Source organism: Branchiostoma lanceolatum, chromosome 5 (genome assembly GCF_035083965.1).
Source record: "Branchiostoma lanceolatum isolate klBraLanc5 chromosome 5, klBraLanc5.hap2, whole genome shotgun sequence".
In the NCBI taxonomy this organism is placed as follows: domain Eukaryota; kingdom Metazoa; phylum Chordata; class Leptocardii; order Amphioxiformes; family Branchiostomatidae; genus Branchiostoma; species Branchiostoma lanceolatum.
Genome location: NC_089726.1, coordinates 18,249,617 through 18,269,495, shown reverse-complemented (window position 1 = coordinate 18,269,495; position 19,879 = coordinate 18,249,617). Strand labels below are relative to the sequence as shown.

The window sequence follows — 19,879 nt, the reverse complement described above, 5'->3', positions numbered from 1 at the left end:
GCGTCCGTTTTGTGAATAGTTCATTGTTGCGTCGGATGCATTTTGAAGGTATACTAGACAGGGTTTTGCTTAATTGTGAATGGCATGTCAAAATATAGTAGTCAGTGTTTGAAAAAACGTTCTGCTATGCAGCATGAAATAGATACAGTGATATCGTATTGACAACTGTCTAAGAACGATATGTGTTAAACTATGCTTTCTGAGATTGGTATTTCTGTCAATAGAATATAGAAGTGTCGATAGAAATATAGCAGATTTGTTAGGAATATTTTTTATCATTGAATGCTTGAATTGTGTGCATGAGGATTTTGTGGCATTGTGTAGTTGGATGTCTTGTTAATTGAATGATCTCTTTTTTTCTGTGTGTGTGTTATTTGTGTTTTCCCAACCTTCATGCTCATTGAAGGAACCCGTAAGTATAGTCAATCCCTCATTTTCTCAGGCCACATAAATCAGAAATCAAGGTTGAAGATGACTGTGTTTGGTGGTTCACCATTTCAACCATACAGAGCAACTATTATAATGTTATGAAAAAAAAACAGTTGACAGTGGAAGTACTGGTTGACAAAATGTAACCAGTTTTTGCAAAAACTTCCGAAAATTTCCTCAGCAAATGAAGGACAGGTTTTGAATTGTGTTAGGGTGTAAATTATGCTGAAGTAGTCAAACAAGCTCACAAAAAAAACTTTTTTTAGATTCCAGTCTCTTCCTGAAAAATTGACATATTTGCTCTAAGATGTACAAAATTATTCATATCTTTCTGATTAATGTGGCCTTCCCTATGTTGTACTTTTTCTTTTCGCATTTTTTCCTTTTTTGATTTGTAGTACAATCTTCCACTTCCTCTTTCCTTGGATTTGACATGCCTGTATGGCTGTCTTTCTGATTTGCTGTGATTCCCGAGACATAGTCAACTTTCCAGTTCAAAAGTCTGTCTCAGAAGTTTTACACATGTTTACATGTGACTCAAGAACTTTCGCACTATCGTAGTTTAATGGTGTCATGCACTCCTGTATCCATGATATTGAGGTTGTGATGCCTTACATTATACACTCGTTCTCATTTAAATGTACACCTTTTGTAACTTCTGTTACCACATATAAGATGCCAAACGGTCGTTTTTATGACGACTTAAAACTTTTCTAGCTTTTAAAAACGGCAGTTTGACACCTTATATGTGGCATACCCTAATGTCAGGAACGTCTTACTTCTAATGGTAACGGAAGTTACAAAATGTGTACATTTAAATGAGAACGAACGTATAATCATGACACAAAATTTTTCTACAATGCTTTTCTATCTTGTCTATCCTTATCAAAATGCTTGTACTCTTTGCCATTCAAACTTTTGATGACAGACTCTTCTTAGAATAACTGGAGTTTGACTTATGTCTGAAAAACATGTTTCACGGTTTTAATTGCGTCGTTCTTTGCCCTACCAGCATGTAACTGCGACGTGAACGGCGCCGAGAGCACGGTCTGTGATCCCGAGGGAGGGGCGTGCCCGTGCAGGAGCAATGTGATTGGCCGACGCTGTGACATGTGCTGCCCCGCGACCTTTGGCCTTGGCCCACAAGGATGTAGAGGTAAAGATGCTGTACATCTTCTTATGCAATGTGTAATTATCATATAACTTTTTGACTCTTATGAAGTTTTCAGTGTGTTTGTGTTTATGTGTGTCCATAGTTATTTGAATGCACTGTCAGTAAAGTGACAGGAAGTCTGTTGTAGCTGACCGTAAAGGTCAAGACTTGCCAGAGGGGCAGGCAGTACAGGTCAGAGGTGGTCAAACTAGCCGTTAATCAGACTTGTTCAGATTGTTAAGTCTTGCCAATGAAGATTGGAGTACTGAAAAATCTGCTATCATTTTGGTGGTAAAAGTACAGTATCAAAATTCAGGTAGCCCTACGGCCATGGACTTCTTCAAGTTGCCTTCAAAATTAGAAAGTGTCAAGGAAATCTGGAATCGATGCTTTGAATTAAAAACTTGTGATAACACAGTCTATTATTCTTGAAATAGAGAGAGGGTGATACAAGAACTTACCTGTGTGCGAAAGAACTTGTAAATACTGCATGTCAAACACGGTGGAAGACGAAACACATTTTATTTCAAACTGCCCCCTCTACGATCACGAAAAAAAGGAGCTGTTTAAAGAGGCCATCAAATATCATCCTAATTTTCCCACTTTCACAGACAAAAAGAAAACTACTCTCCTCTTAACATCACGAAACCCAAACATTACAGAAAAAGTGGGATCATTCGTCTTCCACTGTCTCGGAAAAAGAAGTCGAACCCAATGAGTAGAATTTAGTGTCAGTAGTTAGACTAGAGTGGTCACATGCTATACTGCTCCTCATTGTCTGTCAATCCTTTTCAAACCAATAAACCAAATTGAATGTACTTGCAGTTAGCCTACGGGCAAGAATTTGCAATAAACTTTCATCATCTCTTTCAGCTTGCGACTGCGATGCCAGTGGTTCCCGCGACTTGTTCTGTAACCCCAGCAACGGACAGTGTCTGTGCAACCCCGGAGCTTATGGCCGTCGCTGTAACCGTTGCCAGGACAACTTCTGGAACTTCCCCAACTGCCAGCGTTGTAACTGTAACGGCCACGCCGACCGCTGCGACTCCGTCACAGGATCGTGTATCGACTGTCGGGACAACACGGCCGGCCAGTTCTGTCAGACGTAAGTGCGGAGGCACAAATCGTTTTAACGGTTCCTTCTTGTAGTTTTGCCTCTGAAGCAAGCATATTCATGTTCACTGTTTATTCCTGTAGTTTTGCCTCTGAAGGAAGCATATACATGTTCATATTCACTGTTTATTCCTGTAGTTTTGGCTCAGAAGCCGCATACATGTTGTTTTGTAATGGCCTCTCCTAACCTTTTTTGGTGCCAGCTGGTCCCTTAGAATGCTTTGTACAAAGAATACACAAAATATAAGTTATCATCTCAAACCTTGGCCAAATTAAATGTGTCCTTGAGTAAATAAATTTCTTGAAAGCCTTCAACTGTTATGATAAAGCTGACAGAAATATCGTCATTGTAATTTTGTAAAAGGAAAATGTGAAAATAAAACCTAGAAGGACCTGTTGAAATGTAAACATTTGAATCACTCTTAATCAAAGTTGAACTGCAATAACCAACACAAAAATTTGACCTACCCAAATTTTCGACTGGTCAGCTCCAGTCTTTGTCAAAGAATGAGCAATCAACGCGCTATTTTCCTTTCCAGCTGTAAGGATGGTTTCTATGGCGACCCGCGCCTGCAGCCGGGCGGTTCGCAGCCGTGCAGGGAGTGCATGTGCCCCGGCGGGATCTCCAGCGGGCGCCAGTTTGCCGACAGGTGTTACCAGGACCCGCGGAGCCAGGCCGTCATCTGTAACTGCAACGAGGGATACACCGGTCAGTCCTCATGCTCTGTTGTTTTCTTGGGGGGAGGGGGATTGTGCGGTGAAGGAAAAGAAAATATGTATGAATTTTTTCCATTTGAAACTTGAAAGCAAAAAAAAATAGAATAAAAAGACTCTTTTTTACACAACCAAGAAATTTATTCCACCGACGTTTTGGTGACGAATCTGTCACCTTCTTCAAGGCAAAAGAGTCTTTTATTCAGTGACTTACCAACCCAATGAAACTATTCACACAAAAAAAATAGAACAATAAGAAACGCAGAAACTTAAACACTTAACTAGATATCAGATAATTTCCCAACAGTCAAGTCTATGCCTCAAAAACTGTAATTTGTGAACAGTAACTTAATTTTAGCTACTTGAACGAACACAAGTCAACTGCTAAAATTTCATCACAGTTCAGGATGCCGTTTCACCCCCAACCTTTAAGATTACCAACCGCAACATTAAATGGATTTACAGTAACTGACTGTATTGAATACTGTAATCACTTTATCTTCACGGTAGCAAAATTTCACGGTGTAAGGAAAATAGACATTTTCACTGAACTTGAACTTCACCGTGGCGGCAAGTGAGCGAATCATGAATAATAACGTTTTTTCATGGTGATGATAAGCTCACGGTACAGAGGTGACCGTGAAGACAGTGAACATAAAGTCACAGTGAAAGAAACAAGAATTACAGTATACTATGATTTATTATTAGAGGCAAGCGTCTTTCTTGAAATGCATTCAAATTTGTGCCTCTACGCTCTTACCTCAGGTGCCAGATGCGACAGCTGTGCACCTGGCTTCTACGGAAACCCAGAGGTCCCCGGCGGCAGCTGCCGCAGGTGCGAGTGTAACAACAACATCGACATGACCGACTCGACCGCGTGTGACAGCCGCACGGGAGAATGCCGCAAGTGTCTGTACAACACAGAGGGACCCCGCTGCGACCGCTGCCAGGCCGGCTATTACGGAACGGCTGCGAACCAAGACTGCAAGCGTAAGTCCTGCGTACTCTCGCGTTACGTTGGCACTTTTGTTCGTGTCTAAACCATGCTGAGTTTATGCAGTCATCTGCCTAAGCACAACAGCTAATTTCTTTTCCAGAGTTTGGTCGTGTGTTTAAAATGATGTGGTGTGAAGGGAGGGAAAGCTTATCCCCCCTCCCCCCGAAGTCCCCCCTCCCAACCTGCCAAAGCTCCCCAACACACCCCCTTCACTTTTGTGCTCGGAAAGGCAAAACTGTATTTCCTGCTGTTGACCCAAATTTCCGCTATAACGGTGAAGAGGGCCTTGAAATAACTGTATGCACTCCTCACATCATCTCCTATAACACAACTCTTCTTTTGGTTGTTATTTTTTTCTATCATCACTGGTGAAGAAAGGTTTATTCTGGTGGTAAATGCTAACTGAGGTGTTTGGGGCCAATTTCATGCGGTGCTCCCTGGTTAGTCGCATTTGTGAATCTTCCTTCTGAAAAATATCCTTTGCTGTTTGCTTCGCTGCTGGGCTGCCCCAACCGTCCAACCATCCCACGGTTCGATTAAATCCCACAGCCATGCATGCCTTTTCTTCACACCAAGTAGTAAGCGCACATGATGTAGATGTGCTTGTAATATAATCGTTTGCACTTATGCCTCAGTTGTAAAAAAGCAAAGAAAAATAAAACAAGAACTAGCAACTAGTGTTTAGCAACTCTGACTGTGGCTGTAGTACTACTAGTAGTACTCTGCTTCCCTTGCACTTCTTCCATGTGTTCTCCACTCTACAGCTGTCAGTTTCCAGGTCTTGTCAAATTCCCTCAGCTATGAGGAGGCAGGCCTAAACAAACACCTCCGAAAGCGCAGGGATACCACAGATTTGTACGGTCATTACAACCAGCTGACGAGAGGGGCGCTAGGTTACCCATTCAGCCGGCCTCCCGTCCCCCTCTCCAAGCCACGGGCCCCCCTCTACCGACCGCAGGTCCCCCCCAGGCCTGAAGGTCCCACCACGAGACAGCAACCTAGTAAGTGCTGTACTGGTCAAGGCGGAGGCGGTGGTTATGAAAGGGAGGAAATGCTTCTCCGGGCTCCCCTTGCTCTAAAGCCTCCTATAACCCAACAGCATGGAGCATTGTCCACATGCTGCTCGGACGAACGTTTCTCATGTAACAGGGCTTGCTCTTAACGTTCCTGTAACATGTGGATGAAACATGCGTTTCCTCGTATACAACTGGGGATTGCTCGTGGGTGGTTGCTTCTTGAATTGAAGGTGCACTGCATGGGAATGCGCTATGAGCTGTTTCTAAAGACCATCTCCCACAAGTTACATGTCTTCGCTTCCTACAGACAGGCATCCTTGTGCTTTGCTCGGTGTCGGACAATGTTTCGCTCTTAGGGGACGGTACTATACATAGTTTGCAGCTGGGTAACTCTCTCAAAAAGCTTCCAGGGATTGAAATCGGCAATAAGCACCAAAGTTTTTTTTAGTTTTTTTATTTGAACACTCTTTTTTACACTCTACATTTTTGCCCCCAATTTCCCATATGGCAGTATATTTATAATCCACCCTTGCAAACCCCTTCGCTTCCCAGTTAATTTCCCTCCCTGGAAATGTATTCTAGGTGCCAGGTGTTTCAGGTGCTAAGCTCTGTAGGTGGCGTTTCTCTCTGATGCAGGGCAGGATGCGATGATGAGTTTCAATTTGACAAGGCCACTCAATTCTGATTTTATGGATGACATCTGCTCACCTGTAGTTCCAGTATATTCCCCTTGAAACCATGGCACTTTTTTTGGACCCACTTCCCACTAGCCAGCGATCACTAGGCAACTGTTAAGCGACCGAAATTGTATTTGTGTAACATTTGATTTTATAATTGCAATATGTTGCACGGTATAAAAGTATGTTTTAAAAGACAACAAAATGTTGAAAATGTAAAAAGATTTCTTTATTATCTATGAAATTTGTTGAGCAGGGTTTCTACTAGAATTTGTTTTCTACTAGAATTTGGGGTGTAAACCAATGGGCGCGGATCTCGACAATACTTGTTCCCAGTAACAAGTTGTGTACAAAGAGATTGCCCTTAGCCCTTCATGAAAATATCAATGAAAAAAATCACAGACCACTACATTTGTCGTTAAAAGCGTGTTTTTTTTCTTTATCAACCTTTTACATAAGAGAGGGGGTGACCAGCGAATGTTATCCATGAAATTTCTGTGGCCAAGTCAACTTGTAACTTGTCATCCTGTCCATTTGAAAAAGATATCAAAAGTGCTGGACGGCAGCTTTTCATGCAAAGACTGACAGTGGGTGGCAGTGTCGCAGCACTGAACAATGGGCAAGATGCAGTTGTATCTTGCAAAAGGCAAATAAAAAGTTAACCCTAGTCAGCTTGCAAAATTCCCCAGCAAGAGTTAAATGCTTTGCAGTCCCAACCCCTAGTACCCCATATGAACTACCCCATATAAACTAGCCCATACAATCTACCCCTTGATAAAATAAAGAGACAGAATTCCCTGCTGACTTTTGTCAGCTTTAATATTGCTTTGCTTTGCATTTGCTACCCTGATTCCTTTTATGCTTTAAATCATTCATTCATTCATTCATTCATTCATTCATTCATTCATTCATGCATCGATTCACTCATTCATATACTCGATCATTCATTTTCATTCATTCAGTCATTCATTCCTTTGTTGTAAGCAACATCTTGAATAGACAATATTATGTCTCGGTAACGTCTAAGACAAGCCCTCCCCACTGTGGTGGACGTGTTGTCCTGCCGTGGGACAGGTTGTCGATGTACGTTTGAGAGCTGCGTTTGCACACGCGACACCGCGACCAAGTGTCCATGCTTGTCAGGGAGTACATGCTTGGTGGCTGTGATGTCTGGTATCACGGTGGACATTGACACTGGTGGCATCTTGTCCCATTGAAAACTAACACCCCTTGAGTTGTTGACGACAATGGTGTGTTGGTACATGTATATGTATATCGGTGTGGCATGGTGGGTACTCAGGTCAATGCAGGCTGTGCTACGAAGATGGCCAGATTGTGCTGAGTATGACGGAAGCTTTTCTGCTGTGAATGTGAATGTTTTTTCTGTTATGTTCTGTTCATGTTGTGTTATTGTAAACCAACCACGATGGAGCCTTGACAAAAACGCTGCACGCTCATATAGCTTTCCCAGCTAACATCACTTTCTTTGTCTGCAATGAAAGAAAAATGTTTCCATATCCATTGATGCTCATAAAATGAAATCAAATTTAGTAAAAAAGCCTTGGCATGACTTACATGTTTCTGGAGCATGTTGTCAACTGGGATATTTTGTTTTTGCCTCATATTTTGTTGGTGGATGATGATGACATCTGCTCACGTAACTTAACCATTAGAACATCGCTTTCAGTCGTAACTTGTCAAAGTCCCTTTGTAAATCTGACAAAAAAATAAAACAGTAGTACTTTAGGCTAGCTGGTGTGTTACGTCAAATGGCGGTTATACTGGCTCTATACTAGTAGATACAGATACAGAACTTTCCCAGCAGTTTAACAGTAACGTTACAGCAAATCTGGCTCAACCAGGGCTCCATCGGTTGGTTGCTGGCATGTGCTTTGTGTCCTGTGTGTGCCCTCTAGCACGGCGAGTGCCGCAAAGGCTCGTGGAGGTCGTACGACCCCAGGCGCAGCAGGCGCCGCGGGCCCGCCGCCCGTGTCAGGCGGGCTGTCGTTGCCAGCAGGGTTGTGGTTGTGGTGGTTGTTATATACCAGCGCCCCCTGCCCCCAGAGGTACTGGTACTGCAGCTTGGTGTGATGGCCTCTCTGCATGGAAAGTATAGGTGTAGCTGGTGCATGCAGTACTGTACGACGGTGGCATGGTTGTGAAGAATACAGGGGCTCCTTCCCTTGTTAAAGGTACAGTTTATTTTCAAACTGTGCAGTTTACAAGGGAGAGAGCCAAGTGGTTACCAGACACAATGTTAGATAGCTCACAAGTTTTATCCTCCTATGTAGGAACGTTTTTGTTGTTTACTGTTACGGACGTTCGGTGGAAGCCCTCTCCAATTCGGTGCACCCCTAACTCGGAGAAGGCTAAGAGATAGGACAGTCGGCTGACTTTGTTTTCTGATTTGCAGGTTGCGTGTGTAACATGCTCGGAACGGACCGCACTCGCGCTCGTTGTCAGGACGGAGGGCTGTGCGAGTGTGACCGTGCCAGCGGGCAGTGCCCGTGTCTGCCCAACGTGGTTGGTCAGCAGTGTGATCGCTGTGCTCCCGACTACTGGAAGATCGCCAGCGGACGCGGCTGTGAGGCCTGTAGCTGCGACCCCGTCAACTCCCTCTCCACACAGTGCAATGAGGTTTGTTTGATCCACTTGTTTCTGAGCAAAGAATTCATGAACAGAAGAAAAGAAGAATACATGGTACTTGTACTTTACCTTGAGGAATGTGAACTGGAATTATATAAGTATCGTTGAGTATTTCATAGGAAATGTACAATCTGTAAGTTAAACATACACACCTAAACCACAATTTCCGAAGTTCACAAACTCAAGGAGGACCATCTACGCTCTGAATTCAGCATGCTCCTCTTGCACAATCTGTAATAGTTCAGACAAGTCTTGTGAGACAATTCCCTCGTATCCCTCGGCGTCATCCAATCACAACCAGATGTATACAAATCCCAAGCATACAGTGTAAGTGTGCCTCCAGCCAGTGCAGTAACCAATCGTCTTTCTTTTCACAGTTTGACGGGCAGTGTCGCTGCAAGCCCGGGTTCGGAGGACGTACCTGCACCGACTGCGAGACCAACTACTGGGGAGACCCACAATTCCAGTGCTCGGGTGAGTTCGCCTGGTTGACAGTATAACTGCTCGTACCCATCCTTTTGACGTGTGTACTTTTTTTTTATTACTGTAGTATGTCCTCCATTGATTGCCTAACAGTGTCCTGTATTCAGATTGTATTTGCAGTCATCGTTCGTGGTGTGAAATGGTGAAAAAGTCTTGTGTGTGACGACGTTTATTTTTACAGAATGTAGCTGCGACCCTCTGGGTTCGGAGACGCTGCAGTGTGACAGGAACTCCGGTCAGTGTCGCTGCCGCCCCGGCGTTACCGGCATGAAGTGCGACCAGTGTGCCCGCGGGACCAGGGGGAACCTTCCGCAGTGCGTGCCGTGTGGAGAGTGCTTCGACAACTGGGACAACATCATCAAGGGGTTGGAAAGTAAGACCTCGATTGCTACACTTCTAGAGCCTCTTCTGTTAAATGTAAACCTGGTGGCTTCGGCGTGGCGTAACGGTTAGAGTGGTGGACTCAGAACCAATAGGTCCTGGATTCTATACTCACCATGCCCCGACGTTGTGCCCTTGGGAAAGGCACTTTACCTGTTAATCGTACATTCTTTCTTTGGAGGTGGTACGTAGACGTTTCTTTGGGAATTAATATTTTAGCTAATTCGAGTTGTATGTACATATATTGCAGATTGTGTTTCACACCACTTTCTACTTTACTCAACGTGTTGTTTTTATCCCTTTGTAGATGAGACCAGACATGAACTTGATCGTGCAAAGAATATCGAGTCCTCTGGTGTGCCGGGTGCGTACGACGACAGGTTCAAGGGCATCGAGGATGACCTTAACGCAGCCAAGAACCTGCTCGGCAGTGGCCTTCCCGACGGTACCGGAGTCCAGGAGCTGGAAGCAGAACTGGATGGGCTGAAGTAGGTTTTGTTTTTGTGTTGTTTTTTTGCTTTTTTGAAAATCAGTTCGTCAGAGCTTGATGTTGCCATCGATTTTTACGAAGAAAGGCTGCTCAATTGTTACTGTAGCAGCATCTCTTCAGCCTAGGTCAGAAACAAACTTCACTGACCCAGTAGGAGAAGCAGTGGTTAGAAGGCTGCTCGGGAAAATTTCTGATCCTATTTAGGCCGGAATGGTTTGATCCACTCACATCGGGGCATGCCCCTCCTCTTTTTTGAAAGATGTGGTGGGTTCTTTTTTTGTTTTTGTTTTTTGCTTTTTTAAAAATCAGTTCGTCAGAGCCTGATGTTGCCATCGATTTTTACGAAGAAGGGCTGCTCAATTGTTACTGTAGCAGCATCTCTTCACCCTAGGTCAGAAATATCAATGCTCGAGACAAGCATAACTTCACTGACCCATTAGGAGAAGCAGTGGTTATAAGGCTGCTCGGGAAATTCCCGATCCTATTTAGGCCGGAATGTTTTGATCCACTCACATCGGGGCATGCCCCTACTCTTTTTTGAAAGATGTGGTGGGTTCTTTTTTTTGTGTTGTTTTTTTGCTTTTTTAAAAATCAGTTCGTCAGAGCTTGATGTTGCCATCGATTTTTATGAAGAAAGGCTGCCGAATTGTTACTGTAGCAGCATCTCTTCACCCTAGGTGAGAAACATCAATGCTCGAGACAAGCATGACTTCACTGACCCATTAGGAGAAGCAGGGGTTACGAAGGCTGCTCAGGAAATTCGCTACCCTATTTAGGCCGGAATGTTTTGATCCACTTACATCGGGGCATGCCCCTACTCTTTTTTGAAAGATGTGGTGGGTTCTTTTACACGCTCAAGGTGTTAAGACCACCTCAAAAGTGACTTCACAGTATATTTAAATTACACTTCTAAAGTTTGAAAAGATGATATCAGCATGGCTGCAACATTGAAGGCTACAATGCTGTGTGATGATCATTTACACATTACATATTCATTTGTTTCACTTCACAATTTTAGGGACCAACTTGAAACCCAGGACCAATCTCTTGATGGCATCGAGAACGACCTTGGCAAAGCCTCTCAGGATATCAGAGGGGCCAACGATGACCTTGACGACCTCGAGGGCCGGTTGAACAACTTGAACAAGGATGTTGACGACTTTTCAAAAGATGTAGACAGGGTGAAGAACACCAACACTGTTGGTAAGTGAAATATGTATCGCTCGTTTTCATCTAAATGTACAAATTGCTGTGGCCAGCCTTTACGATTTGATATGAGCCAAATTACGGGCACCATCGATGCATTCTTCATTTTTCCACAACACCTACATTGTATTATGTTTCACGAAAAATGCACCACAACATTACTTATGGGTTTTGAGTTGGAAGAAGTTGTAGCAATAGGTGCCCTAAAAAAACAGCTGTCGCCTGAGGAGACATGCAAAATTTGAAAAGCAGCCGAGAACGTAACAATTCAATTCAGAGAGTGACCGGTTAACTGGTGAATCCAGCTACCGAGGCCCTCCGACAAATCAAGTCAGATGGCTGCTGTCACTGTTCTTGTACGCTGTGCAAGGTGGTTTATAATGCCAAATTCTGTAACTTCCATTACCGTTTGAAGTAAGACGTTCCTAACATTAAGATATGCGTCATAAAAACAACAGTGAAATTGGCACAAAGCTAACACCAGGAGGAACATGCCAGACCAATGGGAGATCTATCCCAGCACAATTCACTCAAAATGACTTTGTACATTTCAGAGGCTCTTAAGAGCATCAAGGAAGCCCAGAAGAAGTCGCAGGACGCCCAGGCAAAGGCCGACGGCACGGAGCCCACCCTGAAGGAGTCTGAGACGACCCGCAAGGAGGCGGAGAGGCTCATGGCGGAGAACACCGGAAACTTCGGCAACACCGACAACGAGCTGAAGAACAAGATCGCAGCGCTGGAGAACCAGGCCGACATGCTCAGTCTGAGGGAAGTGAACGAGAAGGTATGGAAACGGCTGCTGTGGTTGCTGATACTTGCTTGACTTTTCTGTTAGGCCATGTTGATTTGATTATATGGATGACATCCTCTGGGAACCCCAAAACTGATGCGAGCGTGCGAATAAAAAAAGTTTGTCAAGAAAGAATGTTCGAAGAATGTTCTCGTAATTGTCAAGAAAAGAAAGCACATAATTGTGAAATCTACGTGGTCAGGAAGGTTCAACAAATGACTAACACACGGAGTATGGTATCATAGATCCTTCATTTTCACTTCTTCACATCTCCTTCTTTGACTTAAGAACTAATTTTGTCATTCTACGAGGTTAGTATCGTTTCCAATATTTTTTATTTATTTACGGCATATATTTGATCATTTTGTAGGTGGTTAATGTGATTTACAGTATAGTCAAAAACTTGATGTGCATGCGGATGTTATCCATATATTCAAATCAACATGGCCTTACTAGTATTACATACCTCCTTTCGCACAGTTATCCCATAACTGCCCAAATCAGATTGTACTTAACTCATATTCTTATGATCGATTAAAAGCTAACATCAATGAAGGTTAGACATCGGGTAATGCGATACACAATACAGAAGTTACTTAAGTAATTGGATAGTGTAAACGCTCATGTATTTCAGACAGCATCGACTGCCTTTCATCAATAACTGAAATTGTGAACTTATCATGTTTTCCCTTGTGAAACACTCAGGTGTGTGGAGATCCCATCGACGAGACCACGCCCTGCGAGCAGGCAAAGTGCGGTCGTGCCGGCTGCTACTCGGGCACGCCGCAGACCCTGAAGTGTGGAGGGCTGGGCTGCTCCGGGGCCCTGGAGGTGGCCAACACGGCCAAGGAACGCGCCGAGAAGGCCGACGCAGAGCTGCAGAAGGTTGAGGACGAAGCCAGGCGCATACTGGATGAGGTATACTGGACTATATCTTCCTCCTATAGGCTGCAGATCTGTGTTTGGGCCTATTGCTTTTAAAGATGTTTAGAACTTGTGTCTAGGGATGCATACCTAAACCCACGTTCAGGTTCAGGTCCGGATTCGAATCCAGAGGTTTAGGTTCAGGTCTAGACATAATAAGGCCGAACCTGAACCCATAGCATATTTGAATAGTGTTATAACGGCATAATGCAAGCAACTTGGCTAAGTTAAGTTGGAGACTCTTTAACAAAAAACTACTATCAAAGACAGGGCATAACTACAGATCGAAATAAACTCAAAATTGTCAGGTATATTCACTGGTAAGTTCTGATGCAACAGTGCAAGTGATCACAGTAATTGTAAGGTAGTGTAGTCTTTACATTGATTCACTTGACTTTTGGCACAGTTTAGGGATGTGTACTTAAACCCACATTCAGGTTCAGGTCCGGATTCGAATCACTGAGTTTGAGTTTTTTTGGACCTGAACCTAAACGTTTTCATGAGTCCAGATTCAGCTCAGCGTTTAGGTATGCATCCCTACTTGTGTCCTTGCATAATTTACACCTAGCCACAGAGTTTTGCACTGAAATAAAAGTTTTTGAAATCCTAATGGTTGAGGACGATGCAAGTTTGTTTTAGGATCTTTCTGATTTGTCGGTCTTTTCTATCCTTCAGGTGCGTCGTGCCAAGACTGATGCTGATGACGCCAAGACCTCCGCCCAGAATGCGCTTGACCGTGCTAAGGAAGTCCGTGACAAGTTCAAAGGTATGATGTCTGGTCATCTGCACTATTGGACAGTCTTGAGTGGCAGATAGGTGAACTCACTCCATTTGTGACCCAATGTATTGGGTTGTTTTGTGGCGCGAAGCAACTGAGCTTGTTTGTTGGTCTTGTCTTGAAAGTGATATACAGTATCGTCAGAAACCTCTCAATGTTACTAGAATATTCTTCAATCAGTGACTCAAGAAAGGTAACAAAACATGTACCTCCAAATTTTCGACGTCTTCTGTACGTCTTGGTCACAGAGTGATCTACTTTCGCGAGACCACGAGACTAGGTCGAGACTTGTGTAGGCCTCCCCCGCCTCCTTGCGGAACAGGGGTAAGTAGGACTTGGGCAGCTCCCAACCTTCGGTACGGTTCATCCCAGCACGTTCCAACTGAATGTGGACTGCCTCTTTGATCTTTCTGCTGTGGTAACAACTCTACATGTTTTTGTGCAGGTCTTGATGACAAGGTGAACGCCCTCCTGGAACAGATCAGCGCGTTCCTCCAGGACGAACACGCCGACCCCGACAGCGTCCTCGCTGTTGCCCAGGAGGTTCTGGCCAAGGTCAGTCTTGTGTAATATTTTATTTATTGGTTCAGCATGTACATGCCAGGGTTGCCCAACTAGCCAGAGGCTATTACTAAGGGTGAACCCATGTGCGGCCGTAGGACTGTAGGTTTGTGACGATGGGAAGGACCCCTTCTCTTTTCGATTAATGCGGTGGGTTCTTACACGTGCTCGATGTGTGGCTCTCCTTAAACACGGGACCTCCATTTAAAGTCCTATCCGAGGGACATCCCTAACCGAAGCTAGGTACTCATTTACACCTCAGTGAAGTGCTCAACATCAGGGCATATCGGTGGTTTCGAACCCGGGACCTCTCTGTTGTGGGCAAAACACCCTACCGATTGCCCCACACGATGCCACACAAAAATCGCAAACTTTAAAACACAAATATCTCAAAATTTACTGAATCGGTCGTCTGCTGAAGACTTAATTGTATGATGGTACTTTGGTAGTGTTGCACATTCTAAACCTGACATGCCAATACCTCTTTCATTCCAAACTACCATGTTATGCCATGGCTTATTTGTTTACTTTGTTTCGCTTCACAGAACATCCAGTACACTCCGCAACAGATCCTGGACCTGGCGAAGAACATTGACGAGAAGGTGAAGACCCTGTCTGGTGTGGACGCCATCTTGGAGGCCACGGAGAACGACCTGAAGACCGCGCAGGACTTGCTGTCTGCTGCAATGAAGGCCAAGTAAGTGAATCTTATAGCATCTGTAGAATCTGGTTTGATCCGCTTAACACCGGGAAGGACCCCTACTCTTTTTGATAAGCGCAGTATGTTCTTTAACATACTCAAGGTGTGGCTCTCCTCAAACACGGGACCTCCATTTAACATCCTATCCGAGGGCCATCCCTAGACAAAGCTAGGTACTCATTTTCACCTGAGTGAAGTGAGGAAAGTCATGTAAAGTGCCTTTCCCAAGGGCACAAGATCGGTGACGCGACAGGTTTCGAACCTTGGACCACTGGGTTCTGGGCCAAACGTGCTGCCATTACGCCAGGCGACCCTCAGCTGAAAAATAACCTCAACCCATATGTTACACAGGACCCACATAAAGGCTCTGCAATGTGCAACCCATATATATAGGGGTCCTAGAAGACAAGTGTTAAAGTAGCGCTGTGTATTTCCTAACTGTTGTCACCCCACTTTCAGGGAGGATGCCGACAAGGTGAAGACCACGGCGGAAGAGGTGCGACAAGCGCTGGACGCGGCCGAAGCCGCTCAGCGCGATGCGGAACAGGCCATCCGTGACGCTCAGGGTGACATCAACGACGCAGAAGGCAAACTCACTGGGGTGGGTTGATGTGGTCATCCTTTAAAGGAAACCCAATCAATATTTGGACCCGAAAATCGGATTTTGAAAGTCAATTTATTTAGTCATTTCTATACATGATTAGTTCAAACGATTCAAACCATTATGCAAAAATATGACGAGAGAGAGAGAGACAAACTTGAGAAGATGAGTGAAATGTAGTGTCATTGTGGGAGGAGAACACTGATGAAAATATAGACAGCTCATCTAACTGAATATTTGTTTAGGTGTTAGTTATCTGGATGTAGAAGAGTGCATTGTGAAGTATTGTTTGTTGCTGTATTGAGGAGCAGGCAGTTCAGGTGTGCGACTTTAACTACAATAGAATGAAACAAACGTTTGCACCTTTTAACAGATTGAGTCCGAGATCAGCTTGGCAGTCAACAAAATCAACGACGCTTCGGCAAAGATCGCCCAGATGAACAACGAACTGACCAACGACATCGGCCCCAAGTACACCAAGAACCAGGAGAACACCAAGTCTGCCAACGACATCGCCAACGCCGCCATGAAGAAGGCCAACGACGCCCGCAATGTAAGTAAACAGCCAGACGTCTTCACATACAAACCTTCTACTGAGAAGCCTTTTCTGGTTACAAAATTAAAGATTGATTAACCATGGCTCTTACTTATCAACTCTACTCCCCACTTTTTCGCATTCTACTTTTTCTGTATTTGTTGGTTCCTTAAACTCATTGTAGCATTGTGGAATGTAAGCATCATATACACATGTAGTTGTTTACGAAAATAGATTGTATTCATCCCCCCTTACTTTGATGCAATGTTTGCCAAAGAGAACGAAAAGCACTTGGCAGTAATGATAGATTTTTGATGCCAGGCTATATACTGTGTGTGCATTCTGTTCTGGGTATATACTGTACGTAGCGCCTGTCTTCTCTGTCACGACCAGTGGAAGATTAGCTCTTCAGTGAGCTAAACTCGATCGATATCAATTTCAGTTTCACTCTCTTACAATACTTTCTCTTCCTTGCACATGCAGCAACTGGATGACCTGAGAGCCAAATATGAGGAGGCTCAGAGGAAGGTGAATGATCAGACCACACCGGGCGATACATCTGCGGAGGCCGGCAAGCTGAGAACCGACGCCGCTGCACTAGCCAGCGAGGTCCAGAAACAACTCTCAGCACTGCAAAGTATGCACTTTACTTACTTATCTAAAAACAGACATGTTGAGTTAGCCAAGCTAGATGGATACATTGCCTATTTAAAATACTACCACAAAGTGGAATAGATATTGCACAAAAATCTGGAAAACTTGATTTAACACCTGTTTAAGTGGGATCGTTATGCCATAAGTTGCTAGATTAGTTTATTGTATGGTTTTTACGTTTTTGTTATATACTCATCTCTTCCTTAATTTTGTTGTTGAAAAATATATACCAATGAAGATTTTTTAAAGTATGGCACTGTTCAATCACTGCCATAGCATTTGGGGGAAATTGTCTTTTTTCTATTTCATGAACAGTAGCTACAAAAAAATAATTTGATCTGATTCAGTTCTTCTGAATCATGACCCCTGTACATGTGACCTCAACTGTCATATTATTTGAAATTCCGCACCGGTTACCCTACTCCATTTCTGTGTTTTATCAAGCACTGCCCCATCTGTTCAATAGCCTAAGGTCCAGATCTTGAATTCTGATCAGTTTGTTGAAACTTGTGGGTTGTGTTGCTAATTTTTCTCTCCTCTGATTTGTTTAGACTTGAAGCTGTCCTTCACCAGTCAAACAGAAACGCTGACCACGAAGACGACCGACCTGACAGAACTGCAGCGACGAATGGAGGTCATCCTACAAGAAATCACCGCCAAGGCGACCGAATACAGCACCTGCACAACATGAGGCCGCTCCCGCCGCGCCAGTACTTCTTCGCACGATTACAAACATCCGGATGTATTTATTTGATGAACTTTTTTGAGATTAAGGAATGGTATGAGGCATCTCTCTACAAGCGCAAAACACATTTCTCTCGCCAGTTGTCTCATGTGTAGCCTTAGACTGAAGAGAGTAGTGAAATAAAACATTATTTGAGACGACCTCAATGCTAAACCAAGCTGTACATTCACTCTCGAAAATGTCTTTGCTTTAGGCTCCAGCCATCTGTATATTGCTATTTTAGAGACACAAACAGTGTTTGTGAGCTAACGGACCACTGACCTCTTTATAAGCCATGTATATCGTAACATCTCCGTCTTCTTGTACTAAGCAAGAAAGTTTTCTGGTGAACCATGTTGCATAAACCGTTGTCTTCCGTAACATAAGATAGAAGAAGTAACTGCTGATCTTGCAATACAAGTTCCCACCCTCGAGATAACAAATGCAAGCTTTTAAGTTGTATTGAACTTTGATTAAGATTTTTTTGGGTTGTTTTTTTCTCTTCTGTGTGTTTGTATGAAATTGCATAATCGTATTATATGGTAAAACGGCAGATGTAGACATGTGTAATGGGGACGGTATATTTTTTAACCCTCGTAGTTTATTTTTCTTCAGTACTTTGGCAGGGTATTTTTGTTATTTACCCAATCTTTTTTGACCTGATGCAAATTTGGCAATCACATTTTAAATTTTTTTGGGCTTTTTATACGTTTTGAGAATAAGTAGACTGGCGTCGTACAATACCCCTCGCCAGGCTGCCCATGGAAAGTAGATATTGTGAAATTATGGTCATGATGAAATTATAGTAATTTCAGAGTTATGGGGCACATTCTTACTGAATGGGTCGTAAAACCCAGGGTGTAGCAATGTTATTTCAATTTTTTTTATTAGATAATCAAGGATGAAGTCTTGTAATTGGTGTACATTATACAGAGAGCTTTTGGTTTTTAAAGTTATACGTAGTGTAGAGGGATGGGATGCTCAATTTTTCTTCCGACCACTTTTTTTTACTATCCTTTCAAAACGTTTCAATCTCAACAATCTCTGAACACTGATTCAAATTATACCCCTACCACTTACCCACAAGAATTGAGCATCTTGGCCCTGTAGTTGTAGTAAAATAGATTTAAGTGTTGGATTTGTCACTCCTTTAGTCATCTTAGTCCATCTTAAGTAAGTTTTAAGTAAGGCTGTATTTATTATAGGTAGTCTTATGTCCATTTTACATGGTGTGGTGTCCTGCTTATTAAGTATACATGAGAACTACTGGTAACCAGCTGACCAAGCTTTAGGTAAGAAAGACTTAGCCCTGTACACCCTAGCATACCAGTGTGGTACTGCAGCAGTTTTGTTATTATTATCTTTGGAGGTACTAGTAGTATACAATGTGCAAGAACTTACCACATTCTTGGGAGGTAATTCCAGGGGTCAATAATGGCCTACATACCTACATAACTAGCGCAATATCATGACTTATGTCTTGTACTTTTCAGCGATTTGAGAAATTTTACATAGAACAATGTTAAGAGAAGACATCATACAATACGGTCAACAGAATGTGCTGAATTAGATTTATTCAATGTCTTCCACTTGCCCACTATAGAACAACAGACCCCAATCCTTTTGCATTCGAGTATAGAGAAAACTTACAGAAGCATCACAAACTACAATTGTAATGGACTTGATTATGAATAGGGATCTTTTTAGTACAAATGTCCGTAGAGCTTCGTACAGAAAAACACAGAATTGCAGCGAAACTTATTTTGTACGGGACATAGTAATGAATGTATTTTAGCACCATAGCCAGACTAACACAGGTATGGTAGAGGGTGTACAGTGTTCATGTTCTGACATTATGGGGGTCGCTCAGACATAGGGGATATTTTTGTATCGTTCAGTGACCATGATAAGCTGTTTCACCAGGGTGAGGTGCTATTGTGAAATTTTCAGTTCCCTGTACTTTTAACTTCAGTGAGGATATAATAAAGTTTCCATATTCCCTACTGCCTGTATGTTACTGTCTTTATTTTTTTAGCTGTTGTTGATTTTGAAATCTTCCAGTAAAATTATCTCATTAAAGAGAAATGTAGTAGAATATCCATGCACCATTACCTGAAATTGCCAAAGTATACCATATACATGTATGCAGAATTCAGTCTCGCTGTGGTCGCATGATATACATCTAGCTATTTAGAAGGAAAATGCTGTTACTCAAGCAACTGGATAAATTTTGGAAAGGTCAGACGTTTCAGGTAGTATCCCACTATCTTTCATCAGTGACACTGAGCAAGATTCAATATCTGCCTT

General features: G+C 43.2%; 1 protein-coding gene across 4 annotated transcripts in view; it reads left to right on the top strand.

The window, feature by feature from the left end:
- The window catches only part of LOC136435544 (laminin subunit beta-1-like), a 62,930-nt gene extending 43,355 nt beyond the window's left edge, over positions 1-19,575 (top strand). For 2 of the 4 annotated variants that reach the window (XM_066429134.1, XM_066429133.1), the window contains 19 exons: positions 1,442-1,585; positions 2,456-2,687; positions 3,235-3,404; positions 4,175-4,399; positions 5,171-5,407; positions 8,513-8,736; positions 9,123-9,219; positions 9,410-9,601; positions 9,917-10,097; positions 11,118-11,302; positions 11,860-12,089; positions 12,801-13,013; positions 13,695-13,785; positions 14,243-14,352; positions 14,904-15,055; positions 15,518-15,659; positions 16,033-16,212; positions 16,678-16,831; positions 17,400-19,575. In XM_066429134.1, the coding sequence (XP_066285231.1) occupies positions 1,442-1,585; positions 2,456-2,687; positions 3,235-3,404; positions 4,175-4,399; positions 5,171-5,407; positions 8,513-8,736; positions 9,123-9,219; positions 9,410-9,601; positions 9,917-10,097; positions 11,118-11,302; positions 11,860-12,089; positions 12,801-13,013; positions 13,695-13,785; positions 14,243-14,352; positions 14,904-15,055; positions 15,518-15,659; positions 16,033-16,212; positions 16,678-16,831; positions 17,400-17,539 (3,299 nt within the window). In that variant the 3' untranslated portion in view covers positions 17,540-19,575. The remainder of the gene's footprint in view (positions 1-1,441; positions 1,586-2,455; positions 2,688-3,234; positions 3,405-4,174; positions 4,400-5,170; positions 5,408-8,512; positions 8,737-9,122; positions 9,220-9,409; positions 9,602-9,916; positions 10,098-11,117; positions 11,303-11,859; positions 12,090-12,800; positions 13,014-13,694; positions 13,786-14,242; positions 14,353-14,903; positions 15,056-15,517; positions 15,660-16,032; positions 16,213-16,677; positions 16,832-17,399) is intronic. The other 2 variants (XM_066429135.1, XM_066429136.1) reach the window with 1 other exon arrangement.
- The last annotated feature ends 304 nt before the right edge of the window (positions 19,576-19,879 follow it).